Raw genomic sequence first — 26,492 nt, forward strand, 5'->3', positions numbered from 1 at the left:
GACTGACTTACCAAGAAAGGAAAGAACTAATATTTAAAGAGCACCAACTGTATACCAGACATCACCTTTTTACATTCTCGTTCTGTGAAGTATGTTTCGTTGTCCCCATTTTACAGATGCTCAGAGGTCAAGAAACTTGCCAAGACCATAAGACTAGTTATGAAGGAGGCAGGATGAAAATCCACTTCTCTTGCACAATCCAGAGTCTTCTCTACTCCTGTCAGGAAACATTAGAAGCTGATCAACTAAGGCAATGAGAGAACGAAAGTTTAAAAACCAACACTCCAAATATAACAGGGTATTTTCTGATTGATAACTTCTATTTTTATAAAAAAAAAAAGACTCAAAGTTAAAAGTTATCTTTGGTTGTACAGCTATTAAATCACTATTAAAATATGGGACTTGTCATAAGTGTAAAAGCAATATGAACTTTACCTATAAGGGTCTTGTAGTTGATGATGTATGTACAAAAAATAGTCACAGAAAAAAATAGAATATATTTACTGTCACTTTAGAGATGGAAAGAATCAGCAAGGTCACAGGCATCTCTTTCTTCTTATTTGCTGTTGTTGTTTGTTTGTTTTTTAGGATGAAATGGTCTCAAGAGATTCTTGAGCCTGTATCCTTGTCATGCTTTTAACACACACTCTTGCTACCAAAGGTGGACTACATTTGTCCTGGTCACGATTGGCCTCTGTTGTTTACTGAGTGTACCAAGCTAGGAAGGGATTGGACTCTGTGTTAACTTTTTGAATTAAATTTGATGTTTATGAGAATTAATAGCTTGCTTTTCAGAGTTTCTGAAATGAGATTCCAAGAAATGAAACTGAGCATGATAGAAAATGATAGGAAGAATTAGGACTTCGATATATAGTATTGTGGTCTATCTGTTCATTCGCTAAGGAAATGAGGTGCCTAAAATATGTGTGCAAATCTGGGCCTCTATTTGCCCAGCTTATATTTATTTGTGAACTCTAAATCTTTTATCTAAGCACTTAATCTAATTAAACTATTGGTAACTACCTTTTTGAAGCAAGATACCTTCTCTTTAGCCTCTTGATATCTGAGCCACTGCTGTTCTGAATGTGATGACCTAGGAGGTAATCGGATCACCTAAGAGTAGCTTTTCAAATTGTTTTTCAAACGTTTCTTTTCTAGAATTCCTGAGTGATACGTGTTTCTCATTTCACCATCTAATTGTCTAGGTTTTAACGTTTGTACTCTTGATACCATCATATTCATTACAAATTTTTTTTTCTTAGAAGACTGATTCTGGCAGACACCTAGACAAAGACAGTCTTTTTCTCCACCTACCAATCCTCTCCTCCCTCATCCCTCTCTATCCCTGACTTTCCCTCCTTTTCCCCTGCGCCATTTTGTTTGTCTCAGTGTACAGAAACGTAAAAAATTAGACTGATGACAGGTAGAGGTAGAGGATTCCCTGTAAAGATACTATTTAGTGACAGTAACATTAATTTCCTAGATAATTAGTTCAAATTAATTTGGAGTCTACCAGACTTGCATTAGAATCCTGCTTTATAAAAGTAGTCATATCTGTTATTAGAAAAAAAAATGGTACAGTAACAGTGAATACAAAGAAGAAAGTAAAAGTGTTGTTCTCTTATATACTTCTTTTAGATAATTTCTATTAATGGCTTTCATGTTTTTTTCTAAATATCTACTTCATATTTACATATATACTTAATGTAACATTAGCTACATTAATTTCAGATTTATACCATATACATTTTCCTTTTATGATAGTCTTCAGGAGGTCAGAAAATATCTATAGTATTCATTTAATTCAATTTTAATTCACTTGATATTACTATAGTGTCTTAATTTCTTCTCATTTTTTCCTTAAAAAAATTTTTTTTACCACTTTCAGGATGCTGTTCCCTCAGTTATTATTATTATTTTTGGTTTGCTTTTAATCAGTCTTTACCTCTGTAAAGGTGCAAAGTTCATTTATAAAAATAGGAGGAATGTAAATACTAGAAACAATCGAGAAAATGGATACTAGAGATGGAGAAGATAGCAAACAAAGATATTTGCATCTTATGGCTTCAATCTTAGTAGTTGAAGTAGTTGGCTAGATGTTCTGCCGGGAAGGGTAATGCTCACAATAATTAGGAATTAAAGCCTGTGGGAAGGAAATTTAGAATTGTCCTTACTGTCATTATGGGAAGTATTATAAGAGATCAATATAGGGTTGTCAGACCTGCTGTTGAAGATGCAGGATGAATTTGTAGAGAGCAAAGGGACCAAGTTAAAAAAAAAAAAAAAAAGAGGTCAGCTCTGGTTGGGTAAGAGGACACTGGAAGCTTAAGGTGTTCATGGCATCTGTGCGAATAATAACCAAAGTGTTAATAAAATTGCTTACCATAGCCAAGCACCAGAGAATGAACTTTCTGAACATGTACAGAACTGTTGCCTGCACATCAAATGTAAATCAGGATTTAAGAGTCTTCTCTCGTGAGAGAAGCAGTGTTTTTCCCTCCTTGAAACAGCTTGTCAGTTATGAAGAATATGGTTGGAAGGCCACAGAACGACTCATACACTAATTAGCTCGGTATTTGTAAGTCTGTCTACCAACAAAGCATTATTTGTGTGTATACATCCTTTTGTTTCTGTAGAATGTTGGGCACTCTTCTAGACACTCGAATAGTGGAGGCTTTGTGGGGGGCAGGGGAGAATATGTTAGGATAGCTGAAATATAGAAGTAGCCAAAATATTACATAATATTCTTTTCTCACTTGAAGAACATATTATCTGATTAAAATTTCTGTTCTGTTAGACAAATGTTACTACTGAGATTCCTTTAATCTTTTGTATGGAATTTAAAAAATAAGGTGATTTTTTGACCTGATTTTTTGCAGAGAACTATAATTGGACTCAGCTTTTGATTTAATTTTCTGTAGAAGAAATAAAAAAAAAAGAAGAGTTTCAAGTTTAGGTGATTTAGTCAAGTCTGCCAAGTGTCTATATGTCAGAGGTAGAATAGAAATAGAATCTTTAGAAAATTTGTTATTTGCTTTTAATTTTGTTAGCACAGCTCTACAAGTTATTCTTCATCCCTGACCCTAAGTCTTGAGCAGATGGTTCTTCTCTTTCAGTTTGTTTCACTTCTTTTCTTGCTCTACGATGATTGACCAGAAGATTGTTTCTTTTTTTTTTTTTTTAATATTTTATTTATTTATTTGTCAGAGAGAGAGACAGACAGCATAAGAAGGGAGAGCGGCAGAGAGAGAGTGAGAAGCAGATTCCCCACTGAGCAGGGAGCCCAATGTGGGACTTGATCCCAGGACCCTGAGATCATGACCTGAGCCGAAGGCAGCCGCTTAACTGATTGAGCCACCCAGGCGTCCCAAAGATTATGTTTCTTTCAGGGGAATAGCTTGACCTCAGCTGCAGGTGTTCCGGTCTATCTTGACAGATTTCATCATGGAATCAAATGAGGCTTTAGATCAGAAGGGATCTTTAGAATTCCTTCCCTGTCCCTTCTGGCATCCTGCCACCACCCTGATTTCACAGGCCTCTGATGTATCACACACACATCCCAAGATACAGACACAATTCAGTCTGAGTTTATATTTAAGACTAATTTGTTAAGGGTATATGCATTAGCAAGCAGAGCTGTGACCATGTAAAGAACCCGCATTTAGGTTCATGGCACCCTCACAGTGTTTTTCAAGAAAGTGGTCTATTTGTTTATGTAACTGAAGGGTGTATCTGGTAGTATTTTTAAAACAAAAATGTCTGCTGCAAAAGAAAACTGATGTCTCCACTGGAGAGACATTTAATTGCTTGTAATGGAAAGTGACATTTATCTATTTTTTTTTAAAGGTTAAGATAACCCATCATCAAGTCTTTGAAAAAAAAAATGGACTCTCCAATAAAATAAGCCACCTTCATCCTTTTTATAGGACTATCCTTCACCACCACTGTCCTTTTTTTAGGGTTACATTCTGCTATTTACAAGTACCTTGGCCTTCAAAAAGCTTTTCCACTTTTAGCCACCGCTTCCCTGCAAGATTTATTAGACTTTCTGAACCTTTTTAAGCCTGGAGCCATTGAGTACCTTGCTGGGATTGCATCAAACCTGGGTAGGCCAAGGATTGACAGTGCATTTCTGATTTGTTTTTTTGCATATGCATTATTTTATTTTCCCTGATTTTAAGATTGTGAGACATGTATTTCCATGTCCATGTTCTTGTCATCTTGAAATAAAAATAGAGTTCTTTTTAAAGAGAATTTAGTGCATTCTTTTATACATCAAAACAAAATACTGTCAAAATAATCATTAAAACATATAGGTACCTATTCTTTATTAGTTTGGGTTATTGTTTCACTAAAAAGTATGCAGTGCCATTGAAATAGTTGCACATTTAAAAAAATAAATGTTGGGGCACCTGGGTGGCTTAGATGGTTAGGCATCTGCCTTAGGCTCAGGTCATGATCCCAGGGTCTTGGGATCAAGCCCCGTATCCGGCTCCTGGCTCAGTGGGGAGCCTGCTTCTCCTTCTTCTGCCTCTCCCCCTGCTCATGCTCTCGCTCTCTCTCTGTATCTCTGTGTCTCAAATGAATAAATAAAATCTTAAAAAAAATAAAAAAATAAAAAATAAATGTTAATTGAATTAAACCCAGTCATTCTGAATTATCAAGTTAAAGCAGAATTGCTCTTGTGGAATCTGTGTCCCCATGCTTAACTTTTTTGATTTTAAGGAGGATGATTGATTGAATTTAAAATTTAGGAGGGTAAAGGGCAACTAGTCACTGCAGGTCAGCTCGGCCATTAAGTCCAACCAATTGGTTATTGCTAATCTGTCCTGCTTTAGAGAGAGACTCATGGCAATTTTGGTTACATCTAAGTGAGTTGTTCAGTCCATGTGGCTTGGTCTAGATGTTCTAAGATTCTAATTTGCAGTGTATATTATATGACAAAGTGATTTTAAAAATAAGAAAGGAGTCACAGGAAATTGATGAAAAAGAGAAAAGGATTTAACGGGCCAGAGAAGTTAGTACGAATAAGATGATGTGTAAGAGAGAATAATAGAAATGAAGGTCCTTATGGAGTCATGTAATCATTTTATTCTACCCCCTTCATGTCTGTCTTTAAACCAGCTTGGATTCTCAATTTCTCATTTCTTGAAACAAGATTTTAAAGAATGTTGTAGATAAAAAAGACTTCTGGGTAGAATGATGTTATAAGTCAGAAAATACTCTTTGCTGAATATCCTCATAATATATCTGCCTGTCTCTGGTCTCTGTCTCATCTTGTAATTGTAATTAACTGAAGTGATTTTAATTTCTCAGGATTCTAATTTTCCATTAACGCCAAAAGTGAAAATCCTCAGTTAAAACTATAAGCTAATGACCCATTTCAGTGTCCCATTGGACATTGGGGATTAAGGTGCTGGGACAATAGGTGTTAACAGCAAAGAACTTAGAGACAGAGAGTAAAAATGGTTTGTTCATCCTGCCCAGGTGAAGGTATAGTTCAGAGAACTTCCCAGCATCTGAGAGCGATGGGCATAGAAGCTAAAAGGAATTCTACTTCTTGATGTTTACCCTGTGTCTTCAGTCGCTTTCAAGACTATTTTCCAGTTTAAACTGTAACCCAAGTGGTAACTCTGATCTATATGTTTATGAATTTTTAATTCTGTAGAACATTTGTATTTTTTTCTTTAAAAATAACTCCATAAAACATTTATTATTGGTGGTTTTTTCTTGGAGGTACCAGAGCTGTCTTTATTTAAAATAAAGGATTCCCTAGGGCAGTGGTTCTCAAACTTTAGTAGTATATCAGAATCATCTAGAGGAATTTTTAAAACACAGATAGTTGGGTGCCACAGCCATATTACTGATTCAGCAGCTCTGGGGTGAGGCCAGAGAGTTTGCATTTTCAGCATGTTCCCAGGTGATGCTAAAACTGCTGGTCCTGAAACTGTACCTTTGAGAACTACTGCAGTACAATATCGATCCCAGAAGTCTGAGACAAAGCTGAATCTACTCTGTGCTGAACGAACGCTGAGTTGCTTATAGTGCAAGCAGAGTTACACCTATTGGACGGGTACCAACAGCGATCACTTAACGCAGTGTTGTATTTTATTTATTTTCATAGATTGGAGCATATGATCAACAAATATGGGAAAAATCTGTTGAACAAAGAGAAATCAAGGTAACAAGTTTATTTAATTTTGTATATTCTGAAATATAGTTCTATAAATTGATTATTAACAACATTTTATCTTTTATCTTTCCATACACTTTTAAGGTATAAATATTACTTATTCTATCCAGACTTTTAAATAAAGAGGTAAACTCTTACCCTGGCATAGTCGTGTGTCTTTACCTCTGATGATTTTTTTTTTTTTTTTTTTTTTGCTTTTTAGCATCTTTCTGTTCTTTTAAAATTTCGTTTCTAATGATTATTTTTTTTATCAGCTCTCCTCCCCTTTCACTTGTCACCTTATACTTCTAGTTTGCTTTTCCTCCCTTTTGATGCTGTCATTGCTCTGTACAGTTTATCAAACTGGTAAGTGTTTCAGGACTTCTCCCTCCTGAATGATCCTGTCAAATGCTGCTCTGCTTCATTGAGATCTGCTTTTGGTGCTACTAACAGAATGACCTGAACGCAAGTAGAGTCGCTGAGGAGTTGGTCATTTCTTAAAAGAACTTAGGAAAGTAAAGCATTAATGGAAATGTTTTGTAGTAGGTGGTTTCTTCTTGAACATGTAATCACTTATGCTGACAAGACGTTCTCATAGGCTACCTGGCTAGCATGACAAATATTTTTTTAACTGAATTTGTTCTGTTTCTCAGCAATTGCTCCTTTTTGATAATAAGATTTATATTTTTCATTTGCATAGATAATACTAATCTGTGTGTTCCTGCACGAGCTAAATTTAATCTGAGCCCAGAGAATGTTACTTCAGTGGCTTGACATTTTCTATTTTGTATGAAAAGGTTTATGTTAGATTGGAAACTAGTGTCTATAGTTTCTTAAAAATCTGTCAAAAAAAAATCTCAGTGTTTAACAACTTAGTCATCTATAATAATGAGCAAGATTCTTTGCCATTGGTCAATTTTAATCTTTAAACTATTTTCATGAAGAATTAAAGTTGCCGGGGGCGCCTGGGTGGCTCAGTCGGTTAAGCGGCTGCCTTCGGCTCAGGTCGTGATCCTGGAGTCCCAGGATCGAGTCCCGCATCGGGCTCCCTGCTCGGCAGGGAGTCTGCTTCTCCCTCTGACCCTCCTCCCTCTCATGCTCTCTGTCTCTCATTCTCTCTCTCTCACAAATAAATAAAATCTTAATAAATAAATAAATTAATTAATTAATTAATTAATTAAAAAAAAGAATTAAAGTTGCCGTAAGCACCTGCTATGTGTTAAATACAGGATTAAATCATGGAAAAGATGGAATGGATTATAATTTTGTAGATGAGATTCATAATTACAAATGAGATTGGTTCAGTGTAGGTCTCTGTTGGGGAGTGCAGGGGGAAGCAGCCCTGGGTAGGTTAGGAGAGACTTCACAGAGGAAGTGACTCATGAGCTGAGTTTGACAGACATTAGGAAGAATGAGGAAAACATTCCAGACAGAATGAAGAGCGTATGAAAATAAACATGCAGGAAAGAAGGAGCATGACTGACTGAGGAATCCTCAAGGAGCTTGATTGGTAATAGGTTGGATGGAGGAAGGAGATTGGGGTGCGTAAGCATGAAACTAGAAAAGAAAAGGGGAGTCAGATTGTGCAGGGGCTTGACTGCCTCACCCGGGAGAGTCTGGACATAATCTGGAAAACAATGAGGGAGACATTGAAGGATTTTAAACAGAAAATGTTACCTGATTAAATTTCTGTTTTAGAAACTTCACTCAGGCAGCAGCAAGTGTGATGGGAAATACTAGAAGAGGAGCAGATTTAAAATTGTGCTTTAGAAATATTCAGGTGGTACTTGGGAGAGAGATTTGGGAGTCCTCAGTATGAAAGTGTGTGTGTATATAGGTATGTGTATATGTGTGCTGTATATATTATCTATAATAACACATATCAATACAGCTATAGGAGTGAGATTTACACTGGTTGATGACAGGAAAAGTCTGAGAACAGAACACTGGGAAACAACAGTTAATGGATAAGTAAAGGGAGAGATGTAAGTGAGGGAGGTAAGAGATCCATGAGATGGTAGTCTGGCAAGAGTATCATGAAGAGTAAGAATACTCAAACAAGTGAAGAGCAGCATGCAGGTTTAGTAAAGATGCCTTGAAACCTTTTAATCCGCTCATCACAAAATGCTATATTCCTCACTTTCAGAACTATCTTAATGCCTAAATAGAGGTTAGTGTAACGGGAATTATATTAGCCGTTCCTTGGTGCACTGACAGGATGAACTTGGAGAAGGCTAAGAACTATAACTTTTTTTCTGAAATATGTCTCCCTTTAAAGATAGTATTTTGTAATAGTAAGTGAAGAATTAAAAACAGTATTAAAGCTTACTCTTATTATTTTGAATTAAATAAAGGGGTCAATTTGTTGATAAGCCTAAAACATTCTATTCTTGCTAAACATTTTAGTGGAGGCAAATTATTTATTGTGTAAAATAATTTTGCATTCTAAGAAAGGTAGAGAAATAACTGTGGTGTATTAGTATTAATATTTGACTTAAAAAGAAACCCAAGGTTTCTAAGGACCAGGTACTTAGAAAACACTATACGGAATGCATTGAGTTTGTCCTCTCTACTCAATTGTCTGTCTGTCACAGCAGTGAGCAGCAACTAAAGAAATCAAAATATATTCTTTGGAAATGTTTATTTTTTTAAAATTGAAGACCCTTAGTTGATATTGCTGAAGTTTTCTGTAAGTTGCAAATTATTTTTTTCTTTTCTTTTTTTTTTTTTTAAGATTTTATTTATTTATTCATGAGAGACAGAGAGAGAGAGGCAGAGGGAGAAGCAGGCTTCCCGCGGAGCAGAGAGCCCGATGTGGGCCTCTATCCCAGGACCCTGGGATCATGACCTGAGCCGAAGGCAGACGCTTAACCATCTGAGCCACCCAGGCGCCCGCAAATTATTTTTTCCTTAAACATTTTAGAAATTATAACCAAAAACTTACCACTTTCTGTTCACCTTGACCCAAATTTAAAAGTAAATGTGGAATTTCCCCCAGTTTTAGTACTTACTAGAGTTATAAAGCTTTAGTAAAAAGAACCATGCTATTTAAAGTCATTATAGAGGAAAAACAGGATGGGGGAAACTAAACAGGATTTCTGGAAAGTGAAACTGATGGTTACGTCCTTTGGTGGAGTCACGGTATTATAATAGTTCCAAATATGGGACGTCTGCATCATTGAACAGAAGTACTTTCTAAATTTAAACAGCAGTTACAAGCTTTTTGGCTCAACACTAGCTGTGTACTTACAGATTTGAAAAAATACAAAACTTCATACAATTTGTGTTATTGTGCCTTAGGAATATACTGTAAGAGTTTAAGTGTATATTCAGTAAAGAATATATTACTTGGGGGCGCCTGGGTGGCTCAGTCGTTAAGCGTCTGCCTTCGGCTCAGGTCATGATCCTAGGGTCCTGGGATCGAGCCCCACATCGGGCTCCCTGCACCGCGGGGAAGCCTGCTTCTCCCTCTCCCACTCCCCCTGCTTGTGTTCCTTCTCTCGCTGTGTCTCTCTCTGTCAAATAAATAAAATCTTTAAAAAATATATATATATATATTACTTGGATTCTTGGAGAGTAATTGTATTTATAGTGCCTGATTGTTTCTACTTTCTAGTTAAGTCAGTAGTTACTAAATCTTTTCTTTGGAACTTAGTTTTCATTTTTTGTTTGTTCATTTAAACTTTTTGATAGTCTGGAAAGCTGTGCTATTTTGCGTGAATATAGTTTACTCTAAACCAATTTAAAATTTTCCAACTTAAAATATCTACTTACTTAAAATCAGATTTTATGAATGCTTACGTATGGGTGCTGATATCTTTTAGTTTGGTGTTTAAAATCATTAATGTTAGAAGATTTATCAGTGATACTTTTCTTTGTTTTTCTTATTTTATTTTGTTTTTTTTAAAGGTATTTATTTATTTATTTGACAGAGAGAGAGAGCACAAGTAGGCAGAGCGGTAGGCAGAGGGAAAGGGAGAAGCAGACTCTCTGCTGAGCAGGGAGCCTGATGCAGGGCTCGATCTCAGGACCCTGAGATCATGACCTGAGCTGAAGGCAGCTGCTTAACCGACTGAGCCACCCAGGTGCCCCTGTTTTTCTTACTTTAAACCCTCTAAATATTCTGATAGGTTACCATGAAGGGGAGTTTTATCAAAACTGGCAATTATAAAAAATAAAATAAATAAATAAGGGGTTGCCTGGGTGGCTTAGTCAGTTAAGCATCGACTCTTTTTTTTAAGATTTTTTTTATTTATTTGACAGAGAGAGAGACAGTGAGAGAGGGAACACAAGCAAGGGGAGTGGGGGAGGGAGAAGTAGGCTTCCAGTTGAGCAGGGAGCCCAGTGCGGGGCTCAGTCCCAGGACTATGGGATCATGACCTGAGCCGAAGGCAGACACTTAACAACTGAGCCATCCAGGCACCCCAAGCATCTGACTCTTGATTTTGGCTCAGGTCATGATCTCAGGGTTGTGAGATTGAGCCCCATGTCAGTCTCTGCACTGGGCGTGGAACCTGTTTAAGATTCGTTCTCTCCCTCTCCTTCTGCCCCTCCCCCCTCCCCTGTTCATGAGCACAAACTCTCTCACCCTCTCTCTCAAAGTCAATCAATCAGTCAATAAAACTGGCATTTGTGCTGTGACTCTACAATGTAGCTCAAAATAAATGTTTTAATAAAATATTAAATAGGAAATGAACCACATAGAAAAAGGTCAAGAAGAATGAACATATTGAAAAACAACACAGTTGCATAAATCAGGTTAATTTACTATTCCTCTCATAAGCACTTTAAGTTCTTAAAACAACCTGATAAAAATTTTAGGTGTACAGCAGTAAATTAAGCTTCATATTTGTCATAAAACATTGGCAATAAGATTATTTTCAAATTATTAGAAAAAAAGTATAAAAGATAGAAGTAAATCAAAATATGTTACTGTTTTCACATTTGTTGGCAGTAACAAAGGTTAAATCTCAAACTTCATATCAAATCTAAATAGTGCTCTATTAATGAAATTTTGTTTTTACATGTTTGTATTATTAGAATTGGTTTTCCAATTTGCAAAATATTGGGGGTGATTCATAGTCTGCGAGCCACTCTATCATGACATTAAAATGGGAAATTAAGTACAGGTGCAGTCAAGTCTCGTTATTCGCAGGAGTTACATTCTGTGACGTCACCATGAACACTGAATTAGCAAATACTGACCATTGCTCCACCTCTAGTCATAACACTTTCGTCAGGTGATCAGTACGTATCCTTGTTTTATGTATGTTTCTGTTGAAAGACACCTTGTTTAATAGATATTGTTGATGCATTAACAACTGAACTCATGGCCAATGATACTATAATTCACACTCAAACAGAGCTTATCTAGCGTGCATTTTCTCAGTGAGGCACATCATAGCCTTCTTTACACTTAGAACACTAGACCGCACTTCTGTACTGTGCTTGAGGTCCATTTTTAAACAACAAAATTACCAACAAGAAGTACAAAAAAAGCAAAACCCAGCACTAATTGACTGTGAAAAGGATACTTATTTTCAGCATGGGAGCTGAAATAAGAAAGCAGATTGTTGCCTTGTTTGCAGCGGCGAATGTGCACATTGGGTGACTCAAATTTTTTGCCACTCTTACTTTGTGCATGTCTCCAAATGACTGCAAAAGCACAGCAAGTATTGATTTGGGGATAAAATAAATTTGCAAATGTAGAATCTATGAATATGAGGATCCGACTGTATATAAAATTACTACCATGGCTATGTCTTCTGTCCTCTTTTCTTCTCTTTTGTATTTGTACCTCTGAGTAGTTTTCAACTTCACATGGACAGACTGAAAGGGTTTGGAGTTAATTGCTTCTTGATTTCAGGGTACATTTTGGTTTAAACATCTCAGTTAATTCTGAGCTCAAATAGTCTCCTCTTCTTTGTTTTAGATGCAAACAGTACTTAACTAAATTTTTACCTCAGGGGTCATTGTTTTTTGGATCAGGACCAAACAGAATTTACTGCACACTTGATTAATTGAATGAATAGTAAACAAAGCATCTAAACACTGCGTCTCATATCTCAGCCTCTATTTGGCTCCTGCGGAATTTAGCCTAAGCTCTTCCAATTCTTAACATCCTAGTTTAAAGTGTAGGGTTTTTTTTCCCCAATGATTTTGATCTCTACCCTTATTCCCACTCTGTACATTGGTGGCAGAAACTTAATCTTAGTGTTCAGTAATTCCGAGTTTAAACTAATTCAGTTTGTGACTCCTGCTTTTCCCTCCTCCTCCTCCGCCTGGGCATGGCGTCTAAGTTCTAAGGTGATTAGGTGGCATCGTGGTCTCGTTAGTGGTTGGCATGTGAACATAGTGGCGACCCTGAGATATGCATCATCCTCTCTGGGTCTCAGCTAATACATCCCCACATGCTGGCATCAGCTGAGAAGTCTGCATTCCCAGCTTTGTGAGCCACTGCTTCTTGCACCAACGCCCCCATCATCACACCTTGAGGGCCTTTCAGGGCCCCTGCTCTCCCAGCCAGCCTCAGTGCACGCTCTTGTGCAAATCTGGGGCCAACACAGTCTCGTGGACCATCTCAGACTGGACATCCAAATTGAGTGGTAGTGATAGTCTTTGTTCTAGAATTTTACTTTTAGTAATAAACAGGCCTCCCCTGTTACACACATCCCTGAATTTATCCTTCTGGAAAGTAATAAAATGTATTCAATACTACAATTACATTCCAGTTGTAACAAATATACAATGTGTTATATTTTTCTCCAGTATATTAAATTTTTTTTTAATTGAGATCTTTAGAATTTGATTATTTTCTGTTATTCTGGATTTAAAAATATATCTATTGAATTCCAATACTGTTTTTTTTATTGAGGTATAATTGACATATAGATTATATTTTAGGTATACAGCATGATTCAATATTTGTATGTATTGAGAAATGATACCACAATAAGTAGTTAACATCCATCCCCCTACTAGTCACAAAGATTTTTTTTTTCTTGTGATGAGGACTTCTAAGACCTACTCTCTTATCAATCCTACTTTAATATATTATAGGGTTTAAGGAATAAACCAAAGAAAACAGCACATGTGAAACCAGACCTCATAGATGTTGATCTTGTAAGAGGTGAGTCTTGAATAAATAAAAGCTTAATGCAATTAGAAATTGACCTTGAAGAAACAGAATTCAAAGCGGGTTAGATATATGTTTGTAGAAATAAAAGCAATGTGAGCATAAGCGAAGGCAGGAGTCGTACAAGAGATAATGGAGGTATTTACTGGTCTTTACTAGTCTTTACTCCCACTAGAGATCAGTCCAAGAAATAATAAAAAGGAAAGAAAACCAGCTTGTGTTTGCTTAGCAAGCTATATGGCTTGATTATAAAAATTAAAGTGGTAACTTTTAATTCCTAATTGGAACTGACATTTGAACATTGTCTTATATTTATAAAATATGTGGGAGAAATTCTGCTGTCATTTCAGTTAAAATCGTTTTTTTTTCAGAGTACCTGAGTTAATGTTAATATGATAGCATGAAGAATGTTTTTAAACTCTGTGTACTACCCAAAATTGGCCATTTCTCACAGTGTAATACAAAATAAAATTAGACATGGTTTTTTGTTCTTCAAATGTTGAAATTTTTTCTCTGAGGAAATTAAAGAATGATAAATGTGCTCTGTCATTTATTTTACTTTTTTCAGGGTCTGCATTTGCTAAGGCAAAACCTGAAAGTCCTTGGACTTCTCTGACTAGAAAGGGAATCGTTCGAGTTGTGTTTTTCCCCTTTTTCTTCCGGTGGTGGTTACAAGTAACATCAAAAGTCATCTTTTTCTGGCTTCTTGTCCTTTATCTTCTGCAAGGTATAATTAAATGATAGAAATTCATTTTGCTTTTAACTTTCAGGATGTTATATTTTTAGGGTTACTAAGGCTTTTTAAAAAACATTATTATACTGAGTATGAAGATACATTTTTATTGTGATATTTCATTTAGTAAGACACAACTGGTTTGGTATTAAAAATGTTTGAGAAAACAAAGCAGTTATTTTCCAGTATAATTTTATGAAAATTAGAATCTGTGGATGACTAAAGAAAAATACAGATTGAGAGGAACTTAACAACTACACAGTCTCTTCAAATGCACATACATCCACATATACCTACCACGCTAGTCTTTTTTTATACAAGCAGTGGGAGTTCATTTTTCCTGTCTCAGCCATGGTTTCTCTTTTCTTTTGACCACTGTGTTCTGAGACTGTCCTCATTCTGTACTGAGAGTCTGTACCCCATTTTCTGAGTGCTCTTCAGATTCTCATTTAATTCTCACAGCCACCATGCAGGGAAGTGTAAGTACTGGTATTCTGCCTAGCTGATAGAAAGGGGACCCGAAGGACCTGAGGGCGCAAAGTCACAGTTTGCAGGTGTGGGAGAGTCCAGATTCAAGTCTCAGCGTTCTGACTGCCGAGTCACACGCGTACTACACGGCGCCGTGGCGCGCTTGGGGGTGTGAAGGAGACACCACTCATCCCCGCACTCTAATAAAAGCAATGATTTTAATTTAGTGGGTACCCTTTCAGTCTTTCTAATGTCTTGCTTTTTTAAAAACATCGTTGTAACCTTGAATGATTATTTAAATATGGTTTATCAACAAACTCTAAGTAAAAAGATAAATATCTTTTTTTTTTTCAGATAAATGTCTTTTAAGTAAATGAAAATGTAATAAAACCTACAGACTTTTATTTAGGTAAAGTTGTTTCTTTGAAGCCAGGGTACATCTTATATACATAAAAGGAGTGAACTCTGAAGATTTATGATTTTTGTCAATAGAGTATGTGTGTGTTTCTGATTGAAGGAATGATAAATGTTCATTGCAGAAAATGTGGAAAATATAGGAAAAAAACAAAAAACCCACCCATAATCTTGCCTTTCGCAGTTTACTTTGTAACATTTTTAAATGTTGAGATTATTCTGTATAAACAATTGTGTTTTTTTGCTTTTAAAAATACATTTTTAAATTATTGTAAAATATTCTATCCTACATCAGTGTTGGACACTTAAGCTTTTTGCTGTTTTTTTGCTATTATAATGACTAGTTTCCATTGTAACTAGAAGTTCACATATTGTATCTGAAATTCACTTACTGGCTTGTCTACGTTAAATAAGGAAGACAGGTTAGATCAGACATGAAATAGATACTTTTCAGTTCAGAACCAAAGTTTAACATTTTAAGTGGTGAACACTGAATATTCTCCTACCAAATCAAAGAAGTGACTTAACCTGTTTCGAGTCACAGCCAGTGACAAAGTGATACGACCCTTAATGACCCTCAGGAATCTGCTGGTACCTCTCGAAACCCCTGTGCCTCCATCTTTTTGCATATAAGGTGCAGTGCTCTGAGTTACCTCATTCTCTATCCCACCCTTACCTCCTAAAAGGTAGAAAGAATTGTGTGCAGTCAGATTTGGTTTTGTATAACTAAGTATAGGTTTTTACTTCAATTACATGCCTTTTAAGTATCGCAACTATGTATTCTCAACTCTGTTTATGCTTTTTGCTTGTATCATTTCTCACCCAGATTACTGCCAAGAGCCCTTATATATTCTGCCTTCTGTCCATTTACCTTTTAAATTGCAAATTCAAACCAGCCACTTAAGGTCTAAATCTCTTTCTAGTTATCATTGCCTTCAAGAGGAAAGCCAAGTTTTTTAGCCAGTCCCTTGTTGAATCTCTCCCCAGGTTTTACCAGACTAAATTAGCTCTTTGCTCTTTCTTTTTTGTGTTGTTTTGTGGTGTTTTTGTTTGTTTGTTTGTTTTATTTATTTTTTTTTAAAGATTTTATTTATTTATTTGAGAGAGCGAGAATGAGAGAGAGTACATGAGAGGGGGAAGGGTCAGAGGGAGAAGCAGGCTCCTCGCTGAGCAGGGAGCCCGATGCGGGACTCCAGGATCATGACCTGAGCCAAAGGCAGTTGCTTAACCAACTGAGCCACCCAGGCGCCCTGTTTGTTTGTTGTTTTAAATCCTATATGCCTTTGAATGTGCAACTCTCTTTGTTTGGGTGGCCCTTTTGCCTTATATTCACCTAATCTGCATTTACTTGTTCTCTCAGTTAGATTAGGCATCCGGTGCCACCTTCTTTGAGAATCCTTTCCTACCCCCTCACCCCCAGTTTAGCTATAGGTCTTTCTGTGCACATTATAGCACTCTTCATAGGAATTGTATTAGTTGGCTTGGGCTGCCATAACAAAATACCACAGACTGTGTGGCTTAAGCAACAGAGATTTATTTTCTCACAGTTCTGGAGGCTGGAAGTCTGACATCAATGTGCCATCAGCTTAGTGTCTGGTGAGGTTTCTCTTACTGACTTGTGGATGGCTGCCTTCTCACTGTGTCCTCCCATGGACTTTCTGCTGTGTGTGAGCAGAGAGATCTCTGGTATCTCTTTGTCTTAAAAGGACATCGGTGCTTTTGGATTAAGGCTCCATCCTTATGACTTCATTCAACCTTTACTACACCCATACAGGCACTGTAGGGTTTCAGCATATGAACGGGGGAGGGCACAGTTCAGTCCATTACAGGTATTTTGTTTCTTTATGTGTCCCCCTTTTCTTCTGAATTGAGGAGGGGCAGGGAGCAGAGACTATGTCTTATTTGTCTTACTACTCCCAGTGCCTAACATCTGCCACTAAATCTCAAAGATGGACAGACCTGAGAATTAAACTTTAGATATTTTGTATTTCTGACAATTATCCCTAGGGTTCTGCTTGGCCAGTATGTGGAGTCCTACCTTGGGACTTTTGTGGCTAATAAAACATGTTGTCTTGTTGAGCTCTTGGAGGAATCTGTAGAAGTACTGCCTAGCAAAAATCTCTAGTAGTTCTGTCTAGTTCATCGGACTTCATTAAATGATCAAAAAGTATAATTTAGCATTATATAAGAGAGGTGAATGATTTCTTCTTAACCCTTCACTCAAAGGGGAAAAATAGGTTGGAGGTTATACCAGAAACTTTGAAACAAGATCTTAAGTAGCATTTGCATCCCCCTTCTTTTTAAAGATAGTTAATGATGGTGAATAAAAGTACTATTTGCCAGCGTTAGGTACACATTTATTTATGTAAGGAGCTTTTCAAAGTGTTTTATTGTATTACCTCACATGTATTTATAGTACCTATATCCTGTTTTATTGTACAAAAAATAAACCAAGGCTCAAAAAGGTAAAGGAATTTAATAAAGGTCACATTAGAGTTCCTATTAAAGACAACAAAAACTCTATACTTTTCAAACTTCTGGACTCTTATAAAAAACAACTAGAGAATTTGGGTTAAATTCCAGGGAATTCATAAAGATGATTGGCATTTTAAAAAATTTAAGTCTTTTTTTTTTTTTCTTTTTAAAGAAATTATTATTCAGGAGAATATAAAGCTGTAAGTTGTGTTTATGATACCTCTTAAACACATGTGAGGAGCTAAGCTTCATCTTGGTATGATAGAATCCTTTCTTTCAGTTGTGGTGGCAAAAACCAAATGCAAACTAGCTTTTGCAAAAAGTGTTGGGTTTTTTTGTTTGTTTTTACTGCTGATCATAAAAATTTTCAAAAAAACCAGGAAACTAGATGGGCTACTACAAAAACAATAACTGGGATGGCCATTTGTTTGGTTTGCTTGGGACTGTCCAACTGTCCAAACCTACTTGTGTCGTCCTGGTGCTTTTATTAACAGCTCTCCTTTCACTCTCAAAAGAGTCCTGATTTACATGATAAGTTATATAGTCATTCTAAATAGCATATGCCCATCTTTTTGATTAAATCATTATTAATATTTTGGAATATTTACTTAATATATTTTGTTAAATTATATACATCATGATGTTTTACTCCTGAATACATCAACATGCATCTCTTCAAAATATGCACATTACACAAGCACATTACAATAATCACACCTAACAAAATGCACAAAAATCTCCCAATTTTCAAATTCTCCAGTTGTTCCAAAACAGAATTAGGAACTCCTAGGCCCTGTGTCCAAGTATTGCTGGATCTAGAGCCTCAGATGATATCTTCACTTTTTATACTGTTGATTTTGTTCTCATCATGCTGGTCTCTTAAGGAGGTGGCTGAGGTGGCCCCTGGCAATTTCATATTCCCATAGTCCTTAGTGTTTGTGATGTAAGAGAAAGACTTTCTTTCCAACTACCTGTATTAATCCCCAAGAAAGATTCTGATTGGTCCTGCTAAGGTTACATGCCCATTTCCTTACTAATTCCTGTGCCCAGAATTAAGACTCTGGTAAAACTAGATTACATGTCTTTCCCTGAAGTGGGAGAAATAAGACCATTTGATTGACAAATATAGGAGGCAGACTCCCAAAAGATAAAGAGATTTAATGTCTGGAAAGTATAAAGGATGCTGAGCAGGCAGAAACAAGATTTCTTCTTCATGTGGCAATGGTTAACATTGGTGAGTGTTTACTGGTTTCCCCGAAAAATGTACCCAAGTAAATTTATGTTATTATTTCTGAGCAGATAAATCTCTATTTGAAAAGAAGTCGGTTGAGCGGCTGCCTTAGGCTCAGGTCATGATCCTGGGGTCTTGGGATCGAGCCCCGTGTCTGGCTCCCTGCTCGGTGGAGAGCCTGCTTCTCCCTCTCCCTCTGCCTGCCACTGTGCCTACTTGTGTTCTCTCTGTATCTCTCTGTCAAATAAATAAAATCTTAAAAAAAAGAAGAAGAAGCTCTTTATAGCCTTACTACCCACCATCATAGACTTCCCTTGTTTGTAAAAGAAAGAACTTAAGTACACCTGAGGTTAGTGGTTCTTTTGATTGTTTGTGATCTTATCAGGAATGCCCTTAGATTCATATGCAGCTGGTTTTCATTGCAGCATGAAAATGTGTACTTTAGAGACTATGTTGGATGTTATCTTGTTCCAGGAGTTTATTACCAAGTTGTGTGGTTAGCCAGTGGCAAACAAAAAAATAGTCTGAGAGAGCTTGTCTGCAGTAACATTTTTAACTTATTTAAATTTAGAAAAGTAATCTGGCAAGAAGCAATGTTAGAACAGTTTTTAAAGTTTTGAAGACGTGACTGTCAGATCTATAATTAAACATATTTTCTTTCCCTTTTTGTAGTTGCTGCAGTAGTATTATTCTGTTCCGCTTCTAGCCCACACAGCATACCTCTGACGGAAGTGATTGGGCCAGTATGGCTGATGCTGCTCCTGGGAACTGTTCACTGCCAGATCGTGTCAACAAGAACACCAAAACCCCCTCTGAGTGCAGGGGGTAAAAGAAGAAGGTACTCTGCTGAAAGCAGTCTTTCTGTGGATTTGTGTAACTTGAATCTAAGATTGTTCTCGACTTGAATAAAATGTTACCTTGTAAAGTCACTCTTTTAGGTAGAGCAGGAAGCTTCAGAGTAACCTACCAAATGATTTAGTTTGTGTATTTGCTCCAAGGCCATTGTGAGACCACATACCTGTTTTTGTTGTTTTTGTTCTCTTTCCTAAAGCTCATTCCCAAGGCACCTAATATCATTGTAGGGAATATATAAGCTGGAATTGCTGGTAATTCCCTCTATTTATAAAATCTTGTACTTATACTTTGGCAAAATCGATAGCCAGGAAAAAAATTCAGCTAAATTCTGTTTATTAAATGCTATTCAAAGCTGTTTAATATTGCCTCTTGATTAAGTAAACATAGCAAGTCTCGCTGGCCACTCAGCACAATGGAGTTCTGTTGTAAGGGTCCTTTGGAGCAATTCCTCTTTTGAATATCGTTGCTAAGAGATTGAGACATTTGCAGTATGGGGGTGTTGAGATTTAAGCCCTTTTTGTTTTGAAAAGATAATACCTACATTAGATAAATAGCATTGTTCATCGGTTAGATTCTAATTCTCTCTGATCTAGATTTTCTTCTTTCTTCTGCAGATAAGTGGCATTCAAATAGGGAAGAAATGCTTTGTAAAAATCTGTCCAATAATACCATTACAGCCTAATGTCCACTGACCTGTCAGTGTGAGCGAGGAACAATAACCTAACATTTATAGAAGTTGTTCTTCAATGTGTACCTTAACTTTTCTCCAGTTAATCTGAATTTTATTGTGTATTGAAGTTCCTGTTTTTATGTTTGATCAAAATTTTGAATGTGCTACTAAGAAAGTGGTTGTTAACATTTTAAAGCTACCTTCTGCTCTTCGTCTCTTCTGATGAAGGAAATTAAGAAAAGCAGCCCATTTGGAAGTCCATAGGGAAGGAGATGGTTCTAGTACCACAGATAACACACAGGAGGGAGCAGCTCAGAGCCACGGGACAAGCACCTCTTACAGCGTTGGTGCTGTCTTCAGAGATCTCTGGCATGCCGCTTTCTTTTTATCAGGGTTTGTATTTATTCAAGGCTTTATATGGAATAGAGATGCACTATCCCTTTTCTGGCACTTCAGTCTCAGGTAATGAATATTAATGACTTTAACTATGACAGTCCCATTATGGATTTTGTTTTGATAAATAATAATGCTATCTAGAAAATGGAAAAATAGAGACCATAAAGTTTACTTTGGGATATGTGTAAAAATATACCTCTGTGAGCATAAGTAGATACCATCAAAGTATATCTAGTTGGGATTTCTTGATTTTGGTTTATTTTGTGATTTCACAAGTACTATTTTCCTTCTATTAAATTGATTATTCTATTTTTATCAGCACTTTGGTCAAATTGGGCTTTTTGTATAGTTTGTATCACAGTAAAGATTTACCAAGTATGAAAATATAATTATAGCAAACTGCAAAAATAAACCTAACTCAATCTTGTATTTTTATTTTGAATAGTTAATTCACAACATTTCAGAGTTATATTACTAGTTTACCTAGACATGTAATAAATTTGAAAAAAGTTAAAACGCTATGGTCAAACTACTGAGTATAATGATAAAAGTTGCTAAGTTAATAAATCAAGAAAAGGGATACTGCACATAACTGTTTTTGATCACTTTTGTTAACTCCTCTACTAATATAATTATTTCATCCCCTTGTGATTGTGCTCTTATGATAAAGTTTATCATTTTATAACTTTATACCTGCATTATAAAATTAAGCAGTTGTATCCTGGGATATTTTCATTGCTTGTAATTTTGAGGGAAATTGTACAAAAGCCTAATAGTTTGAAGTAACTATGGCATTGAGGTGGATCCCCTGACTATTCCAACCACTTCTTCTTCATCCAGAAAAGATTTAGGTTTGGTTTGGTTTGGTTTTGAATTCGAATTGCATTCTGTCTCTCTTTGTTAGTCTTTTTTTTTTTTTCTTTTTAATAAATAGCTCTCCTTTCTGACAGTAGGAACTGATAATTTTATCTCTGCAAAGTCAGTTTCTTAAGCGCATTTCTCAAGACTTTCTGATGAGCAGTTATAAAATAAATGGCACAGTGGATATGTTTTGCTATGGGGGAATCCTTTAGTTGTTACGGTTGACCAAAACTAATCTTCTCTTACATAGCATTCAGAATGCCCCTAGATCAGGTTTTAGTGCCTTTGGAATTCTGTTATGTTTCTCTAGTCAAATGAGATTCAGACTTCAATTTTCTTCTGTTGGGCTGGCTGTAGGATGATCTTGACTACCAGTCATTGATAATAGAATGGCTAAATCCCTTTGGATTTATTCTCTTTAAAATGACAACTTCATAATCTAAATGTTTTTAAAGATGCACTATTTTCAGCTGTCTCATTTGGAACTGGTTTGCTAGCATATGAATGAGAATGTTTTAAATATTAGGTACAAAAAGATCTTAAGAAAAATGTTAATTTTGGAAGTTCTAAACTGAGTTCTGAAATCTTGATGATGTCTTGTTCTTTCAAGTTTTGATAAGCCAGAAAGGCCTTAGACTGAAAGATCAACTGAGACTTAAAATTGTTTCTGGTGATAATAAATTGAAAAGCTGGATACTTCCATTAAAGTATCTGAATTAACATAACCGATGGGAAAATAAATGTATAACCACACAAATGTCTAAGCTTTGTGTATAGTGTCTTTTGGTTTTCTAGATGTTAGGACGAAAACTACTATTTTTACATGCTGTGTTTATAAGTTGGAAGGGCCCTATTTATCATTTCTAAGTACATTTCATTCCCAGGATAAAACTATTTTTTTAAACAAGACATAATATTTCTCACTTGAAAAAAGATAAGAATTATTGTAAAAGAACTCTATGAAACTGAGAAAACAAAGCCAAAGAAAGTATCAATTTAAAAAGATGTAGAAATCAACCGTATTTCCTAAGTATTTAGTACTTTAATTTCAAAGAATTATAGTCTTAAATTAGCATAATTATAATCTCTACTAAAAAGATTGAGTAGGAAGAATTACATCTAGATAGTATATCTCTTCAGCATAATGCCTTTCAGAATTCAGATACTAAGTTTTTTTACATGTTCTTTAAGATTAATTTCACCATCACAGTATCACTGAAAAACAGTCAATATAAATTGACTTGGTGGATTAGATGCAGATGCCAGAGTAAAACCTGGTCACATGTTAACTCACATGCCTGATGGACCTACTCTTTTTTTTAAGCCTAGAGGGTATTTTGGGGTTTTGTTTGTTTGTTTGTTTTTAAAAGATTTATTGATTTTAGAGGTGGGGGGAGTGGAGGGCAGAGGGAGAGAGTCTCACTCAAGCAGACTCCGTGCTGAGCGCAGAACTGGATGCAGGGCTCAATCCCACAACCCTGAGATCATGACCATGGGATCACAACCTGAGCCGAAACCAAGAATCGGACGCTTAACCGACTGCGCCACCCAGGTGCCCTCTGACTGACCTACCTTAAAGATTGCTGTCCCATTTAACCTCCATATTGAATGTTTTTAACACTTAAATGGATGTTAAAGATTTAATAAATTGATTTTCTTCACATAATGGAGTATAGTGTACAATGTAAGTAAGAGTGGGTATGTAGGTAGCCCCACCATAAATTTTTGGTACAAGGATTAAAAATTTGGTTTTTAGTGCCTGCAGTTAAAATAGTTCAGTCATTTAAGCTGTAAACTGGGTGAAGTGTGTCTCCCACAGACAAGGATGAAGACCATGTAAATGTCAGTATATCCCAGATTTTTAAAAATATGTATCTTAGGCCATAGCTAGATAACTCATTAACTTTGCTATAGCCACTCTATTTTAGAATTGGACTAGTTCTAGAAAAATTACAGGTACCATAGACAAACCTGGTACATAATGCATAATTTGGTACACAGCTCTCAAACTCAGGTGTTGTAGAAGATACCTAGGGAAACATAGGGACCCAAAAGTCTTTGAAGGGCTATGTTAGCATGTCATCAAGATGTATGCATAGCTGCACACAGCAGTGATGATAATATGTAGGCGTATGTGTCATTTTCTTATAAATGCATTTATAAGATTTTATGCAGTCTGTTACTCTAGCCTCCCCTCCCTCTGGATTCCTAACCCTGTAGAAATGAGAGCAGGACTAGAAATTTCATATCATGTTCTAGAACAAGAGCTATTTGCTACTGTTAACTTTCCCCATAGTTATTCTCTAATGTCCTTTAGTACTGGAAGGATGATCTTCAGTTGGATCTATTTATATACCTCTGAGTTCTAGAGCACCAATAAATACTTCCAACTTTTTTCCCCGTGGCAGTACAGAGTACCATGAGTGTTCTTGATTACCTGACAAGATTTTTCAAATAGAAGCACACTGGTTTTTCATGTTTGATACAGTAGATTTGAGATTTCATAAGCTAGTAAGTTCTTTAAAAGTTGTGTTAACTCTCTGGTTAAAGTTTTTAATGTTGAAAAACACATCCAGTTTTATGATTGATTTATGGTGTAGGTTGTACATTTATTTGCATTTTTTCAGACAAGACCAAAAGCATCATTCATCTCACAAAGGAACTACGCTAATTATACTACTTATGTTTCTAAAAGTCATTTCCTCCCAAGAGTATTTGCAACATAGAGCTATCCTTCTTGAATGTCAAGCATAACACTTTAAAGAAAATTCTACACAGGCCATACCATTCAAAGACTAATGCAGTAGGGTAGTTACAGAATTAGCTCTGAACTTATAAAACATGGCACACTTTAACCATGGCAGGGGAATTGCACATTGTTTCTTTGCAAATGCTTTTCGTTCAAAATCCAATGTTTCTATCACAGAATAAGTAAGATCACTATAGACTTGTAAGTCTCCTGTTTTCAAGGCAGTACTAACCTCACTGCCTACATGACTATGACTCATGGTGTTTGGGTTGATCTAAGCAAAAATTGTTAACTCTGGTTTTACTAAGTGGATATATTACATGCATTCGGTGTAGCCGTCAAAAGGTAGATTTTTTGTGGATAATAGTAAAAAGTACCATTTCTTTCTATACTGCAGTACTTTTAATCCCTGATACCAGCTTTTTTCTACCCTGTTCTATTTTATTTTATTTCATTTATTTTTTTAAGGAGCCCAGTATGGGGCTTGAGCTCATGACGCTGAGATCAAAACCTGAGATTTTAGCTAAAATCAAGAGTCGGACGTCCAACCGACTGAGCCACCCAGGCACCCTTTTACCCTGTTTTTTATTTTGGGTAGAGAATGATGATTTATATATATATATTATATATATATATATATATATGCTTATTTTAAAACCAGAATGCTCTTCACCTTGATTTAATTTATTTTTGGACATATTTTAAAGTTGATTTAAATGAAGTAGCTTCGCTTTAAAAAATAGTCTAAGTAGAATTTTACAATATTAGTATTTTAAGTAAATTTCTCAGTCCCACTGCCTTTCCCTAGTATCTTTATGCCCTAAAACAAGGGAATGGGGGTAATTAAACATCTGAGTCTTGGTAACCTGTGTTCCTTTTGAGAAATTAATATTATTCTGTGAGGTTCTTAGTTTCAGCTGTTAAAGGCAGTATGAGCGAAGCAGCAGTCGGGGGTAGAATTAAACGTCACCTGGGGCAGTCAGAGGTTTTCAGCTGAAGTTAGCTCTCCCAACTCTTTCTCCTTTCAGCATTTTTCCTATGCTCACATCCAAAATGTCCTAATGAGGGTACAAATCAGCTTATACTTTGAAAAAGATATGATTTTATTTTGAAACAATTTTAAACTTTTAGAAAAGTTGAGAGAACAATGCAAAGAACTCCCATATATCTTTCACTCAGAGATCCCATTTAAATTCTGCTGACTGTCCCTATTAACAGCCCATTAACAGCCTTATGCCTTCTGGCAGAAGCTCTAATCCGGGATCATGTGCTGCCCACAGCAGTCATGTCTCTCTAGTCTCCTTCATTCTGGAGCAGACATCAGCCTTTCCTCAAGTTTCATGGTTTTCACATTTTTGAAGACTACAAGGCAGTCACTTTGCACAAAGTCCCTTAATTTTGGTTTGTGTCCCTGGTCGGGATCAGACTCCAAGTGACTTGTGAATGTGGAATATGTGTGTCTCTTCCCAACTCCTAGGTCAGCATTATCAGTTGGCACTTTAAATTGGCCATGGTGGGATTATTTACACTATGGAAATCAGGAAGCACTACAAATAAGGACTTTTTACCTCTGGAGAGCTAGTTGTTTAACAATTAGCAGCATAATACTGAGTAGTGTGATGTTTCTTTATTAAAACCAGTTATGCATTTTTGGCAGGAATATGGTAGAAGTGATATGTAGCTCTTCTTATTGCATCCTGTCAAGTGGCAAACAACATAAATTTGTCCCCATACTGATGATATTTACATTAATCACTTGGTTAATATCTGTCAGATTTCTCCCTTGTAAATTTATTTTCCCTTTATAATCAACAAATGTCCTATGTGGAGACACACTAAGATTATAAAAATAACCCATTTCTTATCCCACCTTCACCTTCTAGTTTTAACAGGCATTGATGATTATTACGTGAATTATTGCTGTGATGGTTGCCAAATGGTGATTTTTCTAAATCCATCATTCCTTCTGCATTTATTAGTTGGCATTTTGCTTTAAGGCTAAGCTTTCCCCTATTTATTTACTCACGGATTTCTATTTTTTTCAATTTATTAATGTCATTATTCATTTTGATGATCAGAGTGGCCTAAATTGGCCAGTGGAACCCCTTTGAGCAGTTTGTCTTTTTTGATAGGTCCCTTTCATTCTTTGATCACTTTCTTACTTTCTAGGGCAACAGTGTTTTTTAGGTTCAGCTTGTCCTTCCTCTGCCTCAGCCTTGGAGTCAACCATTTCTTCGAGGAGGGTGGTATATAGAGAGCAAGATCTGAGTGCTAGAAGTGCTTACTGCTGTTGTGGTGTTACTACCCCCAGACCTTCTCCGGGGTAGAGCTGG

General features: G+C 36.2%; 1 protein-coding gene across 6 annotated transcripts in view; it reads left to right on the forward strand.

The window, feature by feature from the left end:
* PHTF2 (putative homeodomain transcription factor 2) overlaps window positions 1–26,492 on the forward strand; it is a 114,245-nt gene that overhangs the window by 56,707 nt on the left and 31,046 nt on the right. For 4 of the 6 annotated variants that reach the window (XM_035020436.1, XM_035020438.1, XM_035020437.1 and 1 more), the window contains exons 3-8: window positions 6,125–6,181; window positions 6,527–6,538; window positions 13,232–13,301; window positions 13,876–14,034; window positions 19,301–19,466; window positions 20,382–20,546. In XM_035020436.1, the coding sequence (XP_034876327.1) occupies window positions 6,125–6,181; window positions 6,527–6,538; window positions 13,232–13,301; window positions 13,876–14,034; window positions 19,301–19,466; window positions 20,382–20,546 (629 nt within the window). The remainder of the gene's footprint in view (window positions 1–6,124; window positions 6,182–6,526; window positions 6,539–13,231; window positions 13,302–13,875; window positions 14,035–19,300; window positions 19,467–20,381; window positions 20,547–26,492) is intronic. The other 2 variants (XM_035020441.1, XM_035020440.1) reach the window with 2 other exon arrangements.

Source organism: Mirounga leonina, unplaced genomic scaffold (genome assembly GCF_011800145.1).
Source record: "Mirounga leonina isolate KUSES-001 unplaced genomic scaffold, KU_Mleo_1.0 Mir_174, whole genome shotgun sequence".
Classification (NCBI taxonomy): domain Eukaryota; kingdom Metazoa; phylum Chordata; class Mammalia; order Carnivora; family Phocidae; genus Mirounga; species Mirounga leonina.